Source organism: Hydra viridissima, unplaced genomic scaffold (genome assembly GCF_058129835.1).
Source record: "Hydra viridissima isolate aposymbiotic clone 2 unplaced genomic scaffold, HvirCarnegie_v1 scaffold_11, whole genome shotgun sequence".
Taxonomy (NCBI): domain Eukaryota; kingdom Metazoa; phylum Cnidaria; class Hydrozoa; order Anthoathecata; family Hydridae; genus Hydra; species Hydra viridissima.
The window spans coordinates 2,084,613-2,104,589 of record NW_028324310.1 but is presented as its reverse complement, the minus strand read 5'-3'; the positions used below and the strand labels follow the sequence as shown (position 1 = coordinate 2,104,589).

Sequence of the window (19,977 nt, the reverse complement as noted above, 5' to 3'; positions counted from 1 at the left end):
TAATATATATTTAATATAATTTCTTTTTTCTATAATTTAATTACTTATAAGATTGTTTTTCATTTTACTTTTTTAATTTTAAATGTCATTAACGTTTAAGTATAAACTCTCCCAAATTTTATATGAAAAGTATACGTTTTTTGTTTTCCATAAAAGTTAAAAAATAAAAAGCATTTTTTCCTTAAAATTTTGTTTAAATTTAGTTTAAATAGAGTTTAAAGCTGAACCGTTTACTCTTACTCCAGTTTACTCTAATTTTTTACAATTATCTCTACGAAATAAAAACGATAAAAACTATTTTGTTATATCTCCCATTTTAAAGATCGGAGCTTTGCTTTTAACAAAATTTATACTTTCCTCACGGTTCGACATATAAGAAACAGTTAACTCTTTACTAATTATTTTCAGTTGCTGGTTATTATAACAAGTTAAATTTTTAAAAGTAAGGTACATTGGAAGTATTAGAAATAAAGGCATTTCTAATTTTGACAATTAAATAAAAAAAAAATAGTACGCGATATTTAAAAGTGCAGCCAACACAAATTACAAATATAAAATGAGCAATTAAATACCATAATATTCAGTATTATATCTTTTTTTTTTTTCTTCATAAAAACAGATATTGAAAAAAAAAAATCAAACTTTAAATCATATTCAAAATCAGCGTCAAAGATCCTCAAAGTTATCAGTTAGCAGACGGCAGACAAATTTCCAAATGTATTATAAAAACAAACCAGTCTCCAACCGACGTTGACCTTCCGCAAGGTCTGATAAAATATTTTGTCTGTACATTATTTTTTAATCATTTCATTACAAATCTATAATTAGCGAAGATCTATTACTTAACCTAAACTTGTTGATTGCGAACAAAAAAAAGTCAATTTGATAGATAGTTTATTCTGTACATCATTAATTCCAAATTTGGTTTCCCAAATCACAACTAACATAATGCAAGTTGTATTTTCAACCAGATAAGGGATTAGTATTTTACCTTGATAACAGCAATATTTGATTTAAATAAATATTTTCAAATTGATGTAATATAAAAATGAACAACTATATACAAAATAAACAAATAATGTAAATATAAGGTTCATTTCTCTGCGATAACAAAGTTTTTTAGATGCTTAAGTAAGATCCGGTAAAACTCTGAAACTATAAAATTAGATTCTGTAAATTTCATTCTGCAAATTACTCATGCGAACTAGTTTAGTTAGCAAATTAGAGAGTAATTATTTGTAATAGATTAAAATGATCAACGTAACTAGAGAATCAAACTACGTGATAAAAGCAGAAAAAATATCAATAAACAGAGAGGAAAGCGAACTTTTCATATTGTCTTTTACTTCTTCTTAAGCAACGTCTGAAAACAGGCGCTAATAAATCAACACCCGCACAAACAGCAAGAGTAAAACTCATCGGGTTTCAATGCATACTACTGAATACACATTTTTATTTAATCTTGCAGTACTCTCCAATCAAAAGCTTGATTTTGACTATGTGCCAAAGAAGGAATGGCTGATTGCACAAGCGACCAGCGCTTATTAGAAAGTTGTTCTATGACGACGTGCCCACAAAAAGGGACTTTTTGAATAACTCTAATTAAATCGTCTGTTTTGCGTAGGCTACCTCCGGTAAGAAGTCTCGTGCAAACATCCAATGACGCAGAATGTCCAACCATAAGTATGTTGCCAGAGTAATTTTTAGCTACGTGATCAGCAAAAGCGTGGGAGCGATAGTAATATTCGTCACATTTTTCATGCAGATTGAATTGTGTCAAGGAAAAAAAGGGTTGGTAGTTTTCGTCTATTTTTATTCCAAATTCGATCAACTCACTGCTAGTCAAAAATTTTGGCAAAGTGTTTTTACACCACGTCATCCATTCAAATAAAGCAGGTTCTATTTTAATTTTAGATTGTTGATCCGCCATCCCTTCTAACACAGACGTTGCCGTCTGAATAGAACGAAGAGATGGGGAGGAGAACACATGAGAAAAACTAATTCCTTTAGCTCGCATAGCTTCGCCTATTAGCCTTGCCTGAAAAGTGCCGATTTCAGTAATAGGCCCGTCCATAAAAAAATCTCGTGGGCCACCACGACGCGTCGGAATTCGACGTGGCATGTTTAAATTTCGTCTGTGATAGCCTTTATCGTCAATATAGAGATTAAACCAGTCATGGCCGAATGTCAAATCAACACGCTCAGCATGGCGCATTACAAAGATACGCCGAAATTCAGTGTTCGGTGTATCCTTTTCCGGCGCAAGTCCATTAGAATCATATTTTTTAGTAGAACTTTTTTTCAAGGTAGAATTTTCGTTAGGCTGCTCAGAACTGTTATCCTGCGTAACAGAGCTTCTAACTAAAAATGGCGAATGCTTGAAGTTCATTTTACTTGATGCGGTAGCTCCCATTAAGATTGGACTCCACGTGGAACTCGGACTATCTTGACGCTGAGCCTGAGATTTGTTCTTTTTCAAATTAAAAGACTGAGACCGACGCGCCGACTTGGTTGATTGGAGGACTTCAGCTTTCTGCGGGGTACTATTGCTCTTAAAGACGGTCATGGATCTAAAATATTACAAAAGAATGATAAAATGCATCTTCATTTTCTGAATTAATCTTTATCACCACATCTGATGTGCGTCTTCATTGTCAGATTATTTTTAGTAGGAACTTACAGATTCTTAGACCAAATTCTCCACTCGGCTGTCTTTTTTGTGGAACTTTCCGGAAAAAAACCCGTCTGCCCTGTTTCAAAACTTTTTCCTTCCCTCCAACCATTATACGGGGGGTACTTGTGATGCTCCGATGTCATGATCACGTAATTATTTTCCGACAAATCCAACTCTTTCTTATTTGCTGCTTTGTAATCTTGAACAACCACGTGTATCTAATGTATACAATATACTTGATAATATATGTCACAATTAAGGGTCTGCGTATCGTTTCATTTCTGTATCGTTATCATTCCGATATGATAGCGGAAAAAGTGTCATCGGATTGACGAGAGTTCCGGTATATACCAAGATTTAAACTAACTACAATACCGAATAAAATTTTTTTACCGATTTTTGGTCGTAATTATTCCGATGACACCTTTTTTTTCTGCTATCGTATCGGCCTGATAACAATACGGAAATGAAACGATACGCAGACTCTTAGTCATAATCAATCAAGCGCCTCACATAAGTGTTAATATTTAACAGAAAATTACCTGTTTGCCGTTAAATCTACTTTCTCTGGAATATAATTTCAGATCCCACTTTGCAGAGACTTGAGTGTTGATCTGTTTTGCCAAATTTTCAAGTTTGTTTGAGTGTTCTTGTAAAAAATTGTAGGCGAGCGTCAAATGAAATTTTCGGTCGTGTGGTTTAATATAAATCCCTATATATATATAAAAAAACAACACGCTGTTTGATTAGAGAAAACAAATCGTTCGGTACAAGTCCCGAGAAAAGCTTTTAATAACGTTTCAAAAAAAAAAAAAAAAAATACAACAAATAAACAAAAAACCAAGCCTCAGCAAAATATACGAAAAAACCGTCGCTTTGAAATTGTAAAAAAAAAAAAAACTTGCAACATAGAAAAGTTTTTTTAGCCAGGAAATTAGTTAAAGCAAAAAACTACATAAACGTTATAACATAATTCACAAACAGAAATCGACCAATTTGTATAATAATGTAATCTACATGATTTTCCGTTTGTTCTTCAATAACCAATTTAAAAACATTTCTTAATTTAATTGTTTGCACGATGATGTATAGAACAGCACACAATTTCATCATTATCTGTTTTACGTAAAATTATTGTATTAACACGAATATATTTAGCAGAAATATACATGCATGCATGATTTCATACCAAGATACATACATACATAAATGCATTCATTCATACATACATACATACATACATACATACATACATACATACATACATACATACATACATACATACATACATACATACATACATACATACATACATACATACATACATAGTTGATTTAGATGATAAACATAAGTGGCGTTTAATCTCCATATTAGGTGTTGGGTAAAACAATGGACTGGGATCTACAAATATAGAATTTCTGCAAAACCAAGTTAATCACTAAAAATCTGTATTAAAAATTTGAAATTATTTTATACAAACTAATCTTTAAAATATTGTTTTTATGAAAAGTCCATTAAAAAACGTCGTAAGAAAATTAAACAAGTTAAGTATTGTGGTGAGAAGAGAAGGGAGGGTGATGGACAGTGGCGGACAGTATTACAGACATCACACACACATGCTTAAGTATTACTGCAATTACTACACTAATGGTATTGTTGCCGATTAAATTTGTTAAAATAACATAAATATTAACATTAAACGAAATAATTAACAAACTTTTAATTATTATACTAAAAAACAAACAAATTATTAAACACTAAATGTTCGAAGCAACTTGCAGTACGCGTTTTCTTCATTAATCAAAATAACATCAAACTAAAGCGATATTAACAAATACTTAAGTAAAGATTAAGTTCTTGTCTTAATCCGTTCGTGGGTAGAAGTAATCGAATTAAAAGCAGCCAAAGCAAAAGTTTATAAATACGCTTTTTAAGAAACTTCGATTTAAAATGGAAGCTAATTAAATAGGTTTCGCGTTCCATAGATTGAGATTTTTCGACGAAAGATATTAAGCATTTCAAAGAAAAATTTTCACTTTTTAATAAAAGCCTTGATCTATACTTAGAAAGCTACATTTGCAATTACGTCATAAAACATCATATGGTTAAAAGAATTCCTGATAAACTAAGATAACGTCTCCCTTGTGAATTGTAAATACATTCTCATCTATTATGCGACTAAGCACCACCAACAAAGATGATTTCTCAAGAATATTTAATTGGTTTTATACCAACTGGTTTTAAATGATATTTTAAGTAATTCTTCTGATTTAATTTTTTAAGTTCTGCTTTGAGTTACTTTAGAGGTTAAGGTATATACTGTTTTTATTTCTATAAGAAATTTTTTCTGTTTACTGACGTTAGTAAAAATTGAGTTATATTTTTATTTTACAAAAGTCACTCAATGTTTTGTTGAATTTAGCGTTAAAAAAAACACTTGTTAGTTTTTTTGTTAAGTTTTTCTAACTAAACAAAAAAACAAAAAAAATTTTTTGTTTGGATTCTTAAAAAACATTCGATAAACTTATTGCTTGCTTTGTATTCTTTAAATGTAAAACCAAGCAATAAATCGATTCGAATGCGAATAAAATATCCGGGACAGTTTATTAATCTTCTTATGTACATACCTTCAGGCAATTAGTTTTAAACTTGCAAAATATTGAAAAAAATAGTCCATGTGCGAATTAAGTTTTCATGAGAAATTTAAAAAACTCCTTTTTTAAATCTCAATTTTAAAATGTTTAGTAATCTACAAAACATATATCTGGTTTATTACGAGTTCTATTCACTAAACTTACCTTATTTTCTATTCTATCTTTTTTTGCTACACCCACCTTACATTTAATACCCGTAAGATGGACGTAGCAATCCAACCTAAAAAATGTTTTCAGATATGCAATGGTAAAAGGAAGTTAAAAGTCTTTTATTTGTCGTTCATTTCCATAACGCCCATAAATTTGACTCGCGAAAAATTCTCCGCGAAAACTAATCGTCTTAAAGCATTATCTTGAGGAATCATAAACTTTTTATTTAATTGAGTTGTAGTTGCGTAACATAGCTTTAGATTACTCTTTTAGCGTTTCTTAACTTTAAAAACTTTATCCTTTTTTTTTTTTTTTTTTTAAATTTCAACGTTTTTTTTTTTTTAAAAAAAAAACAAAACAAAAAAAGTTGAAATTGAGAGCATATAAAAATGCGTACATTTTTATATGCGTAGGGTAAAACGGTCAAACAAAACATTTATTAAAACAAAAAAAAAGTTTTTCTCGCCTTGCTCATTTGATTTTTTATTCTTCTTCTTCTTGTTTTATCTGATTTCCTTAATTATTTCATGATTCTGACTCTTAATAATTTTAATTTTTTAATAATTTTATCATACAATTGCAGGAAATGAAGGGTCCAAACTAAGAAGTGGGTTAATGCATGTTAATTTAAAAAACAAAAACGTTTAACTGTCTCATACCATTAAACTTTCCACAACATGTTAAATATTTTTAACAAGATTCATGAGCCCGCTGTCTCTTTCTGACTTAAAATTTTGTTCATGTGGATGTAAACTTTAAAAAAGTAAAGTAAATCCTCCTAATCAGAAAAAAAAAAAATCTTATTGCATTTTTTTTTTTTAAAGACAAAAAAAAAAAAAAGAAAAAAGAAAAAAGTATATTAACTTGATCAACTTTAAGTTTTGATGAAGTTTACATGCTTTTGAGAATCTGAAAGCAAATTTTATGAATAAAGAAAAAAAAAAAAGAACTAAATTTTTAACAGTTTTCTATATAAAAAAACAAACCTTTTTTTAAGTAGACATTTAATAAGGCTTTAAATTTAAATTTCAACCGTTTTTTAAATCATTTATTGAGGTTTTAATAGAGTAAGAAAATACAAAATAAAAGATTTCGAAATAAGAATTCATCTGAAATTAAAACATAGATAAGATGACCACCGACTTGAGTGTAGATAAAGATTCCAGAGGAAAAAAGACAGTCCTTGAACCTTGATGAAACTATTTTAAATATTTTGTTAGAAAGAAATTTATTTAAAGTAAAAGATTTCGAAATAAGAATTCATCTGAAATTAAAACATAGATAAGATGACCACAGACTTGAGTGAAGACAAAAGAAAGAAATTTAAAATAGAGTGTGCAGCAAGCGATTTGCGAACTAATTTTTTGGCTAAGTTTTGTGAAATAAAAAATTTCCGAAATTTGTTTTTGTTGGTTAATCTTTAATGAACGTCTAAGATTTGAGTAAAGTTGTTAGTAAAAAAAACATTTTAATAAAAATTTTTACAATGGAAGCTAAAAGAACTGAAGTTTTAAATGAAGTAATTCGTATTTCTAGTGTCTAAAACTACATTTTACAAAGTGAAAAAACATGACAGTGCTGAGAGAGCCCATACGCCCTAAAAAATTCACTGAAAAGCTTAAAAAGCATATCGAAAAGAATATTACCATGTTCATCTGGAAGAGAGGAAAACTGTTCAATATTGATGAGAGGACAATCAAAAGAAATCTAAAAGTCCTACATGCCAACGTTCGACAAAAAGGCTAAAATCTTTGAGATTGGAGCGATCAAAGAAGCTTCTGAATCAGCTGAAAAGCCATACTTCGTCAACAGTCAAAATTATCTCAGATAAAAATCTTTTTAGTGTTGACTGTGTGATCAATAGATGAAACGACAAATTCATATTGCAGAAGGGTGGCAAGCTCACCTGTGTGTCACACCAAGCACTCTCAGTCCGTCACGTCACGATCATTGGTTCTAACGAAGAGAAATGTCACCTGAACCTTACCACAAGGAACCTGTGTGGTAAGTTAAGCATTTAACTTCAACTTTCTTTTAATTTTAAATTTTCTTTTTTTACTTTAGGTTTGTGATATAAAACCTTTTACATTAGGTTTGTGATATAAAAACTGTCCTATTGAACTTTCTTTCAGAAACAATTTCTTTATTCTTTAAGACACACCTTTTTGTGTTTTAAAAACATTTTTTGTCACAAAATTAAGAACTCCCTAATAATAAATATAAATATGTTAATAGAAATACCATTTCAAAATTGAAAATAATATCCAAAAATTTCTTTCAATTTTAGTGCTTTAAAGATTCATTTTGAAAAATGGTTTTAAAGATTCATTTTGAAAAATGTTTTAAAATGTTCTGTCGCCCTCTGTAAATGTTTGTAAGTAAGATATGTAGTGATTTAAAGAGTGATTTTAAAAAATAGTTTTAAAAAGTTCTGCCGCCCTCTGTAAATGTTTGTAAGTAAAGAAATGTAGTGATTTAAAGAGTGATTTTGTTTGACAAAACGTTTTTTTTGGTTCTAAACTTAAAAAGTGATAAATGGAATACAACAACAACTATAACAAAACGTAACTGCAATAAATAAGAATTAGGTAACAATTGGTAGATATAGTAAACCCTGGTTCTTTGTTCTGTGTTTTACACATCACACAAGATTTTCTTTACTATTTCATAATTATCTAAAAAAAGAGGCTACGGTGTATTGGTAAAATATTGTCTTATAAAAGGAAAATAGATAGCTGAATAAATATAAACGTTTTTTATGACAAAAAAAAAACACAAAAACAATAGACTATTTATATAGACTAACTAGTTCTTTTCGTTTATGAATTGTACTGACTTCATGTATAAAACCTGTAGCAATGGAAGTCATTGACCTTACTATTAGTAACCATAACAACAACAACAAAAATCATTATGTAGATGTTCAGAATCTATATTGTAGTTTTAAGTTTTAAAAGATATGAGCTTTACTAACGGTTCATTAGTAAAGGAAGATCATTTTGGAATAAGTAACTTACCTTGGTTATCTTCTTTTTGTTTTTATTCCACTTAGTCCTACCTCTTGGCTATAAAGTATCAACCATGTTAAACTTGCTAAGATATATATCTCTATATTTTTGTTCATTACTAGTAACACTGAGAAGGGAATTATCAATAAAACACAGATGCTGAACCATAATTATGAAATATGAATAAGCTTGTTATATTTCATACGCATTCTATAATATTAACTGTGTTATAACTAAAGGTTAATAACGTTATTACTAGTAACATATTTATATACAATCATGTATTAGCTATCTTATATGTATCTTTCCAAAATATATTTATTTCATCAGAGACAATAAAATCACTCTTTTTTAAATTTGGCACCCAAAAATCAGTCATTTTTTTGTTATAAATAATTATCTATTTTAAATATTTATTATAAATTATATACTTATAAAAAATTTTTATGAAGAAATTTAGTAATAAGAACTAAAATATGTTTTTTTTTTTCTAAACTAAAAATTCAGAGGGAAAAAAAAAAATAGTTGTTAGTTTACCAGATATTTCTCTTTCATTAATATTGCTTTTATTGCATTATATCACCATTAATTTTATGTAAAACTCTGACTACTTTTAAACTTCATCGCTACTTTATAAATTGGAGCATTTTATATTTTTTTATGCAATATCATTTAATATTGTAATAAAGCACATAAAGTAAAAAGTATGCACTGCCTCACTACTCAATTCAAATATTTAAATAGCAAGAATTCTGATGCTTGAATAGTTCACATCAATAAACAGTAAAAAAAAACAAACTAAAAAAACTATATTTGTGTTTTATTGTTTACATTTAGTGACAAATCGTACAACGTACATCAAGATGCTGTTACAAACAATTATTAAAAAAAAAAAAAACCCGTCGAAATTTCTTAGTTTAGAATTCCTTAGTTATATTTATCTAAATTCTTTTGAAAAATTCTCAACACTCTAAAGAGAATAAATATTTTTCAAAACTTAAAATTATTTTTAAATGTGTTAGCTTAAACAGTGTAAATCAAATTACAAATGTAGTGGGTACTTAAAATGGAATAGGTTTCTAGATTCAAGACAAAATATCCTCAACAAAAAACAAAACAGTATATTCTTAAAATTACAAACCAAAAAAACAGCAACATTTTGTCCAATACAAACTAAAAAATTGCATTTTTTGAGTGTTTTTTACCCAAAATATCTAAACAACTGTTTTTTCATTTTATAAATTGATGTTTTTAATTTAAACCCATTTACATATAACAACCATTCAACCATTTTAAAGCAATTTTAACTCAGAAAAAATGTATTACAGCATAATAGAATTTATCATTTTATATCAGAAGCACTTTTAAAGGTATTTCTAATGAGGATAAAAGCTATTATTCAAAATAACAAAGTTTCAAAAGGATTTAGTTATGTTGATATTAGAAAAAAATATTATCAATCGCCGCATGAAAAACAAATATATATTTCAAAAGTTTTTTTCTGCAAATAATTAATAAAACCTTTGCAAAAATCAACATTGCAGTGTAAAAACTGTTCAAGCCTAAAAATGCGATATCTACTAAAATATTCAAAGTATTTCTGCTATTGTTCTCTAAAGATAAGTATTTAAATGTTTTATTATCCAATTTAAATTATCTTTTGAGGAAAAACATTTAATAACTACTTTTTAGGTGAAATCTTAAAAAAATATAAATGTTTTGAAAAATACAAAGAAAAAGTTAAATTATACTTTAGTTTTAATTACAATTTTTTTTTTGTCTAGAACTCTATTTACAGTTAAAAATTTAAATTTATTCTGTACAAAAGTTAAAAGGAAGGCAAAGCTTTACATGTAACTAAGGTTTTAACTGCATACCTTGTGTAACCAAGGTTAATAAAAAGTAACCTTTATGTCCTAATATAATTTAATCCCCTATTAACCATAATAAAGACATTAAGGTTTAACATTTCAAAATGTCATAACTTCTTGCTTAAATTTTTGCAACCAATATCGTCACATATTTTAGGAGCTTACATTTAGGATTAAAAAAAAAAAAAAAAAAAATTCAAAATACTTTATAATTGTTTAATATTTGTAAATGCAATATTTTTTTTCTCTAAATGGTGTTAAACTTTATAAATTTTTCTATATGAAAATCAAAAAATTAAAAAAAATTAAAAATGAAAACTTTAATTTGCTAACTTTTTTCTATAGATAGACTACTGTAATAATCGATGGAGTGCTTACTATTTCCATTAATAACCAATTTTCTTAACAGCAGAAAAATATTATTATACTTGCAATAATCAACTAGATACTGTTAAGTTGAATTGGGTAATTCTATTATTCTTTTTAGCTACAATTTTTGCCAATTTTGCGGAATGGCTCTTAGTACAGTTTCTCATGTTTCTCAAATAGATCATGAAATCAAACACAGTAAACAAGAATTGAAAAATTGAAATAAGACACTTGTATTTTCCAAAAAAAAAAAAACTAAAATGAAGCAATGACTACTTTGATGTTCTATGTGAATTTTGCATTCAAAATATAAACTTACCAAGCTCTGCCTCGGTCTTTTTACTTATAAAATTCATTGCTTCAGTCAACCACTCTATGGAGTTTTCATCTAAAAAGAGTCCGATGTAATTTTCAGACCGCTGCAAATGTAACTGAATATTTGGAGGTTGTTTTAAGTACTGTTCATGCATAAGACTTTGGAAAATGTCCAAAACATAAGGCAACATTGAGTCATCTACCTAGATGAGAAGGAGAATTTTATGTTACAATCCTACATACATGTAAAAAGTAATTTGATAACATACACATGTATAAGTTATGAAACATTATGAATATTGATTAAAGTATAATATAAGATATATTAAACAAAAGCTCTAACACCTTGAAGAAAGACGAGAGAGTAATATGAGGAAACAAATTGTGAGCTGCATTATTTCCACAGTTATTAAGTGAAAGCTCCAGAAACTTGGAAATTTCACTTAGCAGTGGGCCAGTTGGGCATAGGAAGGCAATAAACTCTCGCTCTATTGAATCATTAAAATCGTTGCTTTTACAATGTGAAAACAACCTATATAATAGAAAGAAAAAAAAAATTAAATTATGTTTATTTACATCAATATCATTTAAATCTTATTTCTGGATTTTTTTATTTTATCTTTCATTTAATGTTAAAAGGTTAGCTACTTGATTTTCTCTTCAAGCTTTTTCTTGAAGTACAAGGTATTTGGCATTTAGTTAACTCAGAATCACAATCAAAAATATTACTAACATTGAGTCAGTAAGTACTGTATTCAGTTTGATGCAAAAAGAACCATTTTTTGTTTGATGGATTCAGGTTGTTTTTTTTTCTTTTTTTTTTTCTTTTTTGAGATAAAATGTTTTTAAGTAATCTTAATATCAAAAACAGGTCTTCTGTTTTCAAAATAAAATAACAGGACTTCTGTTTTCAAGATAAAAAAAAGATTTCATTCTAAACATAAGAAATTCATAAAAAATGATTTTATTCTGTTTGATACCATCAATCTTTGTATGGATATACCAAGATTGATGAAAGTTAGTATAAAGGTAAAAAATTGAAAGTTTGTCCAAGTTTATAGAGCATCTGAAATACTCTTTAAGAGCATTTCATGATTAGCAAGTGTTTCTCTTTAAGAGCATTTTATGAATTAGCAAGTTTTTTGTTATTTTGGGTTCTATTTATGGGTGTAGGTATAATATTAATGGGTGTAGGTATAATATAATGTTTGCATGATATATTGAAAGATTACTTAAAAAACAGTTAAAGCAAACAATTTTTAATGTTTTCTTTAGGATTGTACTTGAGCCCAATCTCTTGAACCACATCTTCTACTAACTTTTTTTTTACTGATGTAACCACATCTTCTACTAACTTTTTTTTTACTGATGTAACCACATCTTCTACTAACTTTTTTTTTACTGATGTAACCACATCTTCTACTAACTTTTTTTTTACTGATGTAACCACATCTTCTACTAACTTTTTTTTACTGATGCAACTATAACATGACAAACTTTTAATGTGAATTAATGTGACACACTTTAAAATTGTTCACTTTGAGAATTAGAGATTCACGGTACCAACCAAATGAGAATATGATACCAATTAAATGATTCCATGAATTTTAATGGGAAACTCTGAGAAATTTCACTATACAGGACTAGAAATCAGCATTGATCATTTGTTGATTCCTACCAATAATAGAAATTTTTGCATAGCTGCAAAATTTTCATAGAAAATAAACATGTTTGCTTTTTAATACAGAATAAAAAGCTTCAAGCATTATGAACTAACCATCTATTAATGAAAAGTGATATTAAAAAATGAAAAAAAAATAAAAATAAAAATATTCTATATTAAAAATATTTTTAAAATTACAATTACAAGCTACTTTTACTAGATATTTTGCATTAAACACACTCAGTACACTCTTCTGTGCGCTCTATGAAAGAAAGATTTTTTAACAATTTAATTAAAAAATAAATTTTTTAGCATTTTAAGACCCAGTACTATATATGTTTTTCTTGACCTGGAAGCATGACCATATACTTTAAATTTGCTAAATCTTCCATGTACTTTTCTTGACCTAGAAGTATGACCATGTACTTTAAATTTGTTACATCTTCTATGTACTTTTGAAAAATTTCAGACACCAGAGCTTTTATCATTCCAACCATTAAGTCACCACTATAATTTTTTGATTAATAAAATTTTAAGCAACACCAACCACAAATATGTTTATTCCAAACAGGATTTAAAAGAAAATATCACTGATTTTCTGGGTCTAAGGATGGTAAAGAAATTTATACAATCAGAACACTGTTTACTTGTAGCTAATGCTGACCATCTTTAACATAATTGAAAACTAACTAGGTTAATCCTTCAACCAATCAAAAGAATTGTTTGCATGTAAGAAACCAACCAATCAAAAGAATTGTTTGCATGTAAGACAACATTAAAGTTAATAACTGTACACATTTTTATCAACAACTCTTAACAACTGTCAAAAATTTTCCTTGTTTTTTTGCAAAGAAATTAAAATATTAGGAAGACCTTTCTAGATTATCAAACTAAATGATAATGAGCAACCTTCTCTTATAAAATGTTTGATTATTTGAGCCATTCTTACCTAACGAAATTCTGAAAGAAAATCTCAATTTAATGTTTTAAAATCCAGTTTGTTGATAGTAAAGAAATTTTGATTGACAAAGCTGATGCTAGAAAAAGCAAGTTAATAGGTAGAAGCTAATTGGCAACAAGAATTCTTTTAAATGATTTCAAATGTCAAGTTTGAATAATCTTTATGAAACTTACCCATGAAGGTTTTCATTAGATAGTTTTCATTTCCTTAAAAACATTTTTAGTTTTTTTTTTTGTGGACTGTTTTATTAAAGTCAACCCATTCAAAAGTGTTGCTATTATTTATTGATTGGTTTGTTTCCATTTTTGCCATTTGTTACTTCATTTCAAAACTAAACCAAAGCTGTTAATTAGTAGATTGAAAGCTATGAGGCTAAAAGAATTTTAAAAAGATAATAAATGGAATTGCTTAATCTGTTGCACTGATTTAACCAATTCAAAATTTCTATTTGGGTGTCTACAATTTTATCTGCAAAAGTTACCTCTTTTAGGCTTTTAAACAGGTATCAACCTTTTTAAAGTAATATAATGCCATTTTCTTTTGCATAATTTAAAGCTACCAAGCTTTTATGACTATTGTGGCCATCTAACAAAAGAATTTTTTTGATGCGCTAGAGCATTGCACAAAATATTCAAGCCATTTTAAGAAAATATTTCTCATCATCCGCCCTTTTCCTGGCAAAATGCTTTACTGCCTATTGGCGCATATATTATCAACACATTTTTAAATCTTTTTCAAGGAAAATAGAGATTGGTGTCACAAAAGTTTCTATTACATTCTTAGAACAAACTACAGTCAATTACTGACCATGTTCACCACTACTTAATGCCCCTATTAGATTTGCCCTTTAGTAAAAAGCAGCCACTATTTTTTGGGCTCTTTTTTCCACAGTACTTAAGCGTGAATCATACACATTGTATTTGTTTTCAGGAGGAAATTTATACTGCTCCATTATTGCAGATAATTTGGTAAAATAACAGTTGAACTTGTTTTTATTAAAAGCTTGTGCACAAGCAAAGGATGAAATTAAATTTTATTTCCTGGTGTTTTTAATGAGGTTTATGGATTAGGTTTTAAATATCTTAATATACTTGTTGATTATGTTCAAAAAACCTCATCTCCATATCCATTAAGTACTTAATTGATCTTCTAAGGCATGATTTAGTATTGTTCTATGACCTCCCAAAACTCCTTTTGTAGCGTCATTGTCTTTTTTATATCTTCAACGTAATTTTGTTGTAGGAACATTGAAAGCTTTGGCAGCTAATTTCCATCCCAATTTTTTTTTGTTTGCTAGTTAGCTCTGTGAATTTTTTCAAAATTCACAGAGCTAACTGTAGCAAACCTATGCCAACACCATCAATAGAGCTGTTAGTTCAAACATGTTTGAGTTCCAATATTTGAACTTTACACCTCACTATCAACATTCAGGTTTGAACTTTTAAATTCAAAAAAAAAAAAAAAAGCCCAGTCATTTTGGTAAATACAGCTGAAATGTAAGTAGCAGCGTTATTTCTTTTTGGCTCTTTTTACATTGTGCTTGTTAGTGCATCACCATTCAGGTTTTTCCTGTTAAAAAATAAACAGTGGCTGTTTGACCACTGCATATTTATGCTTGAAAAAAGTTTAAATTAAAATTATTAAGGATTTTAAGCTCAAATAAAATATGGCCGCTTTTTAGGACATTAGCACATCTTGAAGATTTGAGGTTTGGGATTACTTTGATTTTTCTCAAGAGCTGCAACAAGCAAAATGTAAAATTTTATTAAAAACTCCTAGCTCAACAACAACCACCATTACAAGACACTTAAAAATTCTAAAATGCAATACCTTGGCCTTTGAGGCTGTAGAAACATCCTTAAAACTTTACCTGAAGTCTTGAGCACTGCTATTGATGGAATAAGTTTTATAACGATTGGTAAAAGTCAAGTTTTAAGATCAGCATTTCGTGCTGAAGGGTATATTATCCCAAAATGTCATCAAACTATTTGTGATTTAGTAATGAAATACTTTTTAAAAAAGTCAAGAAACAAGTAATTGGTTCATTTAAACAAGTTATTCTAACTAATGGTTTATTTAACTAATTGTTTATTTAGCTTTACATTTGATGAGTACACATCAGTTAAAAAAAACAGGAGATACATGAATTTGAATATTCATTGTTAAGGAGGATTTCAGTCTCTTGAAATGTTAAGGGTGGATGGCAAAATGCCAGCATAGAAAGGAAAAAGTTACTATATTTATTAAAACAAGCTGTGTCTACATATAACATTAAAATAAGTATTCTAATAAATGTACAATGCTTGAAGAAGAAACTACAACACCACATACTGAAATATATGTTTATTGATTACAAAAACATTGTGCAAAATGGATAAATTTTCACCAGAAGTAATGAAATACTAATATACACATATAGGTCTAATCACTAATGCATCAAACCAAAATTTTTGGAAATATGACCAGTATACCATCATAGACACCATGCCATCATAGGTATCTTTCCCCTTTTATAACAATAATTGTGATTAAAATAACTATATTTTTGAAAATTTATATCTGACCTGATCCAGAATTGTTCAGTTAGGGTCGGCTAGATCATAGATCCAAGTACCCAATGCAGAAATAGCTATTAGCTAGAAAAAAGATTTTTTAACTTGAACTCCTCAAATAATAACCTAGAGTGTCTGGCTCACAGTACTTCATTACCACAAATTTTTAACTTGAACTCCTCAAATAATAACCTAGAGTGTCTGGCTCACAGTATTTCATTACCACAAATTTTTATCTTGAACTCCTCAAATAATAACCTAGAGTGTCTGGCTCACAGTACTTCATTACCACAAATTTTTAACTTGAACTCCTCAAATAATAACCTAGAGTGTCTGGCTCACAGTATTTCATTACCACAAATTTTTAACTTGAACTCCTCAAATAATAACCTAGAGTGTCTGGCTCACAGTACTTCATTACCACAAATTTTTATCTTGAACTCCTCAAATAATAACCTAGAGTGTCTGGCTCACAGTACTTCATTACCACAAATTTTTATCTTGAACTCCTCAAATAATAACCTAGAGTGTCTGGCTCACAGTACTTCATTACCACAAATTTTTAACTTGAACTCCTCAAATAATAACCTAGAGTGTCTGGCTCACAGTACTTCATTACCACAAATTTTTAACTTGAACTCCTCAAATAATAACCTAGAGTGTCTGGCTCACAGTACTTCATTACCACAAATTTTTATCTTGAACTCCTCAAATAATAACCTAGAGTGTCTGGCTCACAGTACTTCATTACCACAAATTTTTAACTTGAACTCCTCAAATAATAACCAAGAGTGTCTGGCTCACAGTACTTCATTACCACAAATTTTTAACTTGAACTCCTCAAATAATAACCAAGAGTGTCTGGCTCACAGTACTTCATTACCACAAATTTTTAACTTGAACTCCTCAAATAATAACCTAGAGTGTCTGGCTCACAGTACTTCATTACCACAAATTTTGCTTTTGAAATTTGATTTTGCTTTTAACTTTGGTTAACTTAAACTGTTAACTAAAGAGACAATGGTTTTTCATATTGTCTTAAAAAATAATACTTTTTAAAAAACACTTTTAAAAAAACTTTTCTTCAATTATTTAAATCATCAAATTTAATGTGAGCAAACTTTATTTTAACTGATTTAATCCTAGTTCTTTGAAATGGAAACAAAAATAGAAGAAATAATTGCTGAACTTTTTGCAGAATTACCTATTCCAGAATTGCAAAAAAAAAAGATAGATCAAAGAGGCATACTATTTTTACAGTAAAAATCAGTTTAAAACAACAAGTAAATGTCAAATGCAAGTCTGTAGGAAGTCAAGATTTCCAGGAACTCATCAGGCCTATGAATGTTTAAAGCATAAGTTTGGAGAGATTTTAAAGACAAATTTGGTTAATGTGTGTCAGTAAAGTCACTGCCTGAATGTAAAGCTTCTTCTATTTTTAAAGAACTTAACACTTAAACGTTCTGGATTTCTCAAACTGAACATTTAATTAACCCAGTGCCTTATCTTAATCCTAACATATGTACACTCAAGGTTGCCATCTCTGTGAAGTGGTCTGACTTACCTTAGTCCTATATCAACAGTGTGCTCTAAGTTTAGTCCAGGTATTGAGAATGCCCTTGATTGATATTGAATTAAGAGTTTAAAATAAATGCATCATTTTTGAACATTTTTTTAAAAAAACAAATGGTTTTACAACTAGAAATATTACTAGTTTAACTTTTCTTAAATTTTGTTTTAACAAAAAAAACTTTGTCCATGTTTATTGGCTCTATAAAAACTCAATACCTTGATCTATTTACAAAAAATGGTAAATTACAATAAGTAATTACAATAACATTCAAATAAACTCAGTAGGTTTTAGTTTTTACACCCAAAGCTTAAAAATAAAATTGCTAACTTAAACTTGCAAAACATAAATATAAGTGTTTCCATGGCATAAAAGAGGAAGAAAAAAAACTTTTCCTTTCCCTCCTGTTTTATGCAATAGAAGCACTTTTATATCTATTTCCAATTTTTCAACTTTAAACATCAAAACATTTAACTTACCATTGAGTTACTATTTCCAATTTTTTGTGGCCAGTTGAACTCAAAGCTTTTTCTCTAAAATACATCAAAACAATTACGTTTCATTTTTAAAATACACTTATTATATCTATATCAGCAACAAAAATAGAGTGGTGCAGCAAGGAGATTTATCATGCCCAAGGGGCTACTTGCAGAGGGGTGCCAAATGGTTCCTAAAATTTTTCAAAAATTTTTATTTTTATCAATTTCTGGGAATATATATATTTTGATATCTAAATTAAATAAATTTAAAAGAAACATGTACTGTCTGCAAGTTCTTCTTTTTTAGGGCTGTTTTAACAAGTTTAAGTGCCCTTTGGCTTAAATCTTTTGGCTCCCTAATCCTGACTTTCAGTTTTCATAAACTGACTTCTTTTTTCTTTGAAAATTCATTTCTCTTTAGAAAATGAACACAAAGTATTTTTTTCATTTTGGTTAAATTGATTAGAAGGTTTATAAATTGTTTCAACTTTTACTAACAAGTACAGTATTAGCAGGTACAATCATCAGTATCAACACTACCATCCATAAATATTTGAAAGACGTTACTTTTTAATTAAATGCTTAAACATATTTTTTGTTATTATTTTTTTGGTAAAATAATATTGACAAACAATATATGCTTTCATAAATTGTTACATTCATGATTTTATGTCTTAAGTGGGTGTTTACAGTTCCATAATCTGAACATACTTTTCAAATAAGCAATCTCATTATAATCAAGACTAATTTTTATGCTAAAAGTACAATTGCCAAGAAGTATAAACATTTAACTATTCCCTTATATCATATTTCAAAAAATTTGGTTATGGTATAGTTTTTCCAAGGTGAATTTTGATAATATTTATTACTATTATTAAAGTTCTTATTCTAAAATATTTTGCAATAAAATTATTAGCAGAAGCATGATTGGCATATCTACACTGTCACAAGAAAAGAATTCAATGAGCCAATAGCAAAAGAAAATTAAACTTCTTCAGATTTTATAAAATGCTAGTAAATGGGTACATTTACTTAACTGACTTAACTATCAGAATTAATTGCTTGAGAAGAAAGACAGTAATTTTTTTATATTGTAAAAGATAGCAATTTTAACTTAACTGATGACAATATACTGGAGTTCTATAAAAACCTTACTTTACTGAAATTCATCAACAAAATATGCTCATAAGTATTTTATTTTCTTTTACATTGCACTAGAGCTAACTATTTATATTAAAAATTAACTTTTCATATAAATACACATTTAAGTTAAGGACTTTCATTACATTATATTAATGTATAATATACATGCATATAACAGAGTATACAAATATTTATTTGCACTTATAAATATGTAACATAATCTAATTATATGGTTGTTATTATACTAATTATTATGCTCATAATAATTACATGCTTATGAAAAATGTAATTATTTACATACATGTGCTCCTTTTGAAACTGTTGGTACTGAGATGTTAGCGAGCGAAGAACATCTTCATGATATGCTACATAGCTTTTTGCACGCACAACTGTCATCCTTATTAATGATCATCTCTATGGAGCAGGATTTTTATGACTGGATTGGATATTACAGCAAAAAATTTAATAATACATTTCTTAAACTCCCAACAGTGCAAGAAATTTTTATAAAATTATTTAAATTCTCTAATATAAATACTATATTTAATCACTTTTATATACATATATG

At 28.2% G+C, this 19,977-nt stretch overlaps 1 protein-coding gene across 4 annotated transcripts; it reads right to left on the bottom strand.

Annotated features, from left to right (window-relative positions):
• Nucleotides 1-881: 881 nt before the first annotated feature.
• On the bottom strand, nt 882-19,948 carry LOC145191133 (steroid-phosphate phosphatase-like). 4 transcript variants are annotated; one of them, XM_090066237.1, is made up of 7 exons: nt 19,711-19,948; nt 18,267-18,320; nt 11,387-11,573; nt 11,046-11,244; nt 3,217-3,386; nt 2,681-2,892; nt 882-2,570 (listed from the first exon to the last, which is right to left on the bottom strand). In XM_090066237.1, the coding sequence occupies exons 1-7, from the start codon at nt 19,803-19,805 to the stop codon at nt 1,457-1,459; spliced, it is 2,031 nt and encodes a 676-aa protein (XP_089922363.1). In that variant the 5' UTR covers nt 19,806-19,948; the 3' UTR covers nt 882-1,456. The 4 variants fall into 4 exon arrangements, with proteins under 4 accessions (XP_089922363.1, XP_089922364.1, XP_089922366.1 ...); XM_090066238.1 differs by lacking the exons at nt 18,267-18,320; nt 19,711-19,948 and adding an exon at nt 16,230-16,302; XM_090066240.1 differs by lacking the exons at nt 11,046-11,244; nt 11,387-11,573; nt 18,267-18,320; nt 19,711-19,948 and adding an exon at nt 9,024-9,231.
• Nucleotides 19,949-19,977: the final 29 nt, after the last annotated feature.

Coding starts and splice junctions, on each gene's coding strand:
- LOC145191133 (XM_090066237.1), bottom strand. CDS start 19,805: ATGACAGTTGTGCGTGCAAAAAGCTATGTAGCATATCATGAAGATGTT. Junction 18,321..19,710: donor CAGTTTCAAAAGGAGCACAT/GTATGTAAATAA, acceptor GATGTATTTTAG/AGAAAAAGCTTTGAGTTCAA. Junction 11,245..11,386: donor CTCTCTCGTCTTTCTTCAAG/GTGTTAGAGCTT, acceptor CTTCTCATCTAG/GTAGATGACTCAATGTTGCC.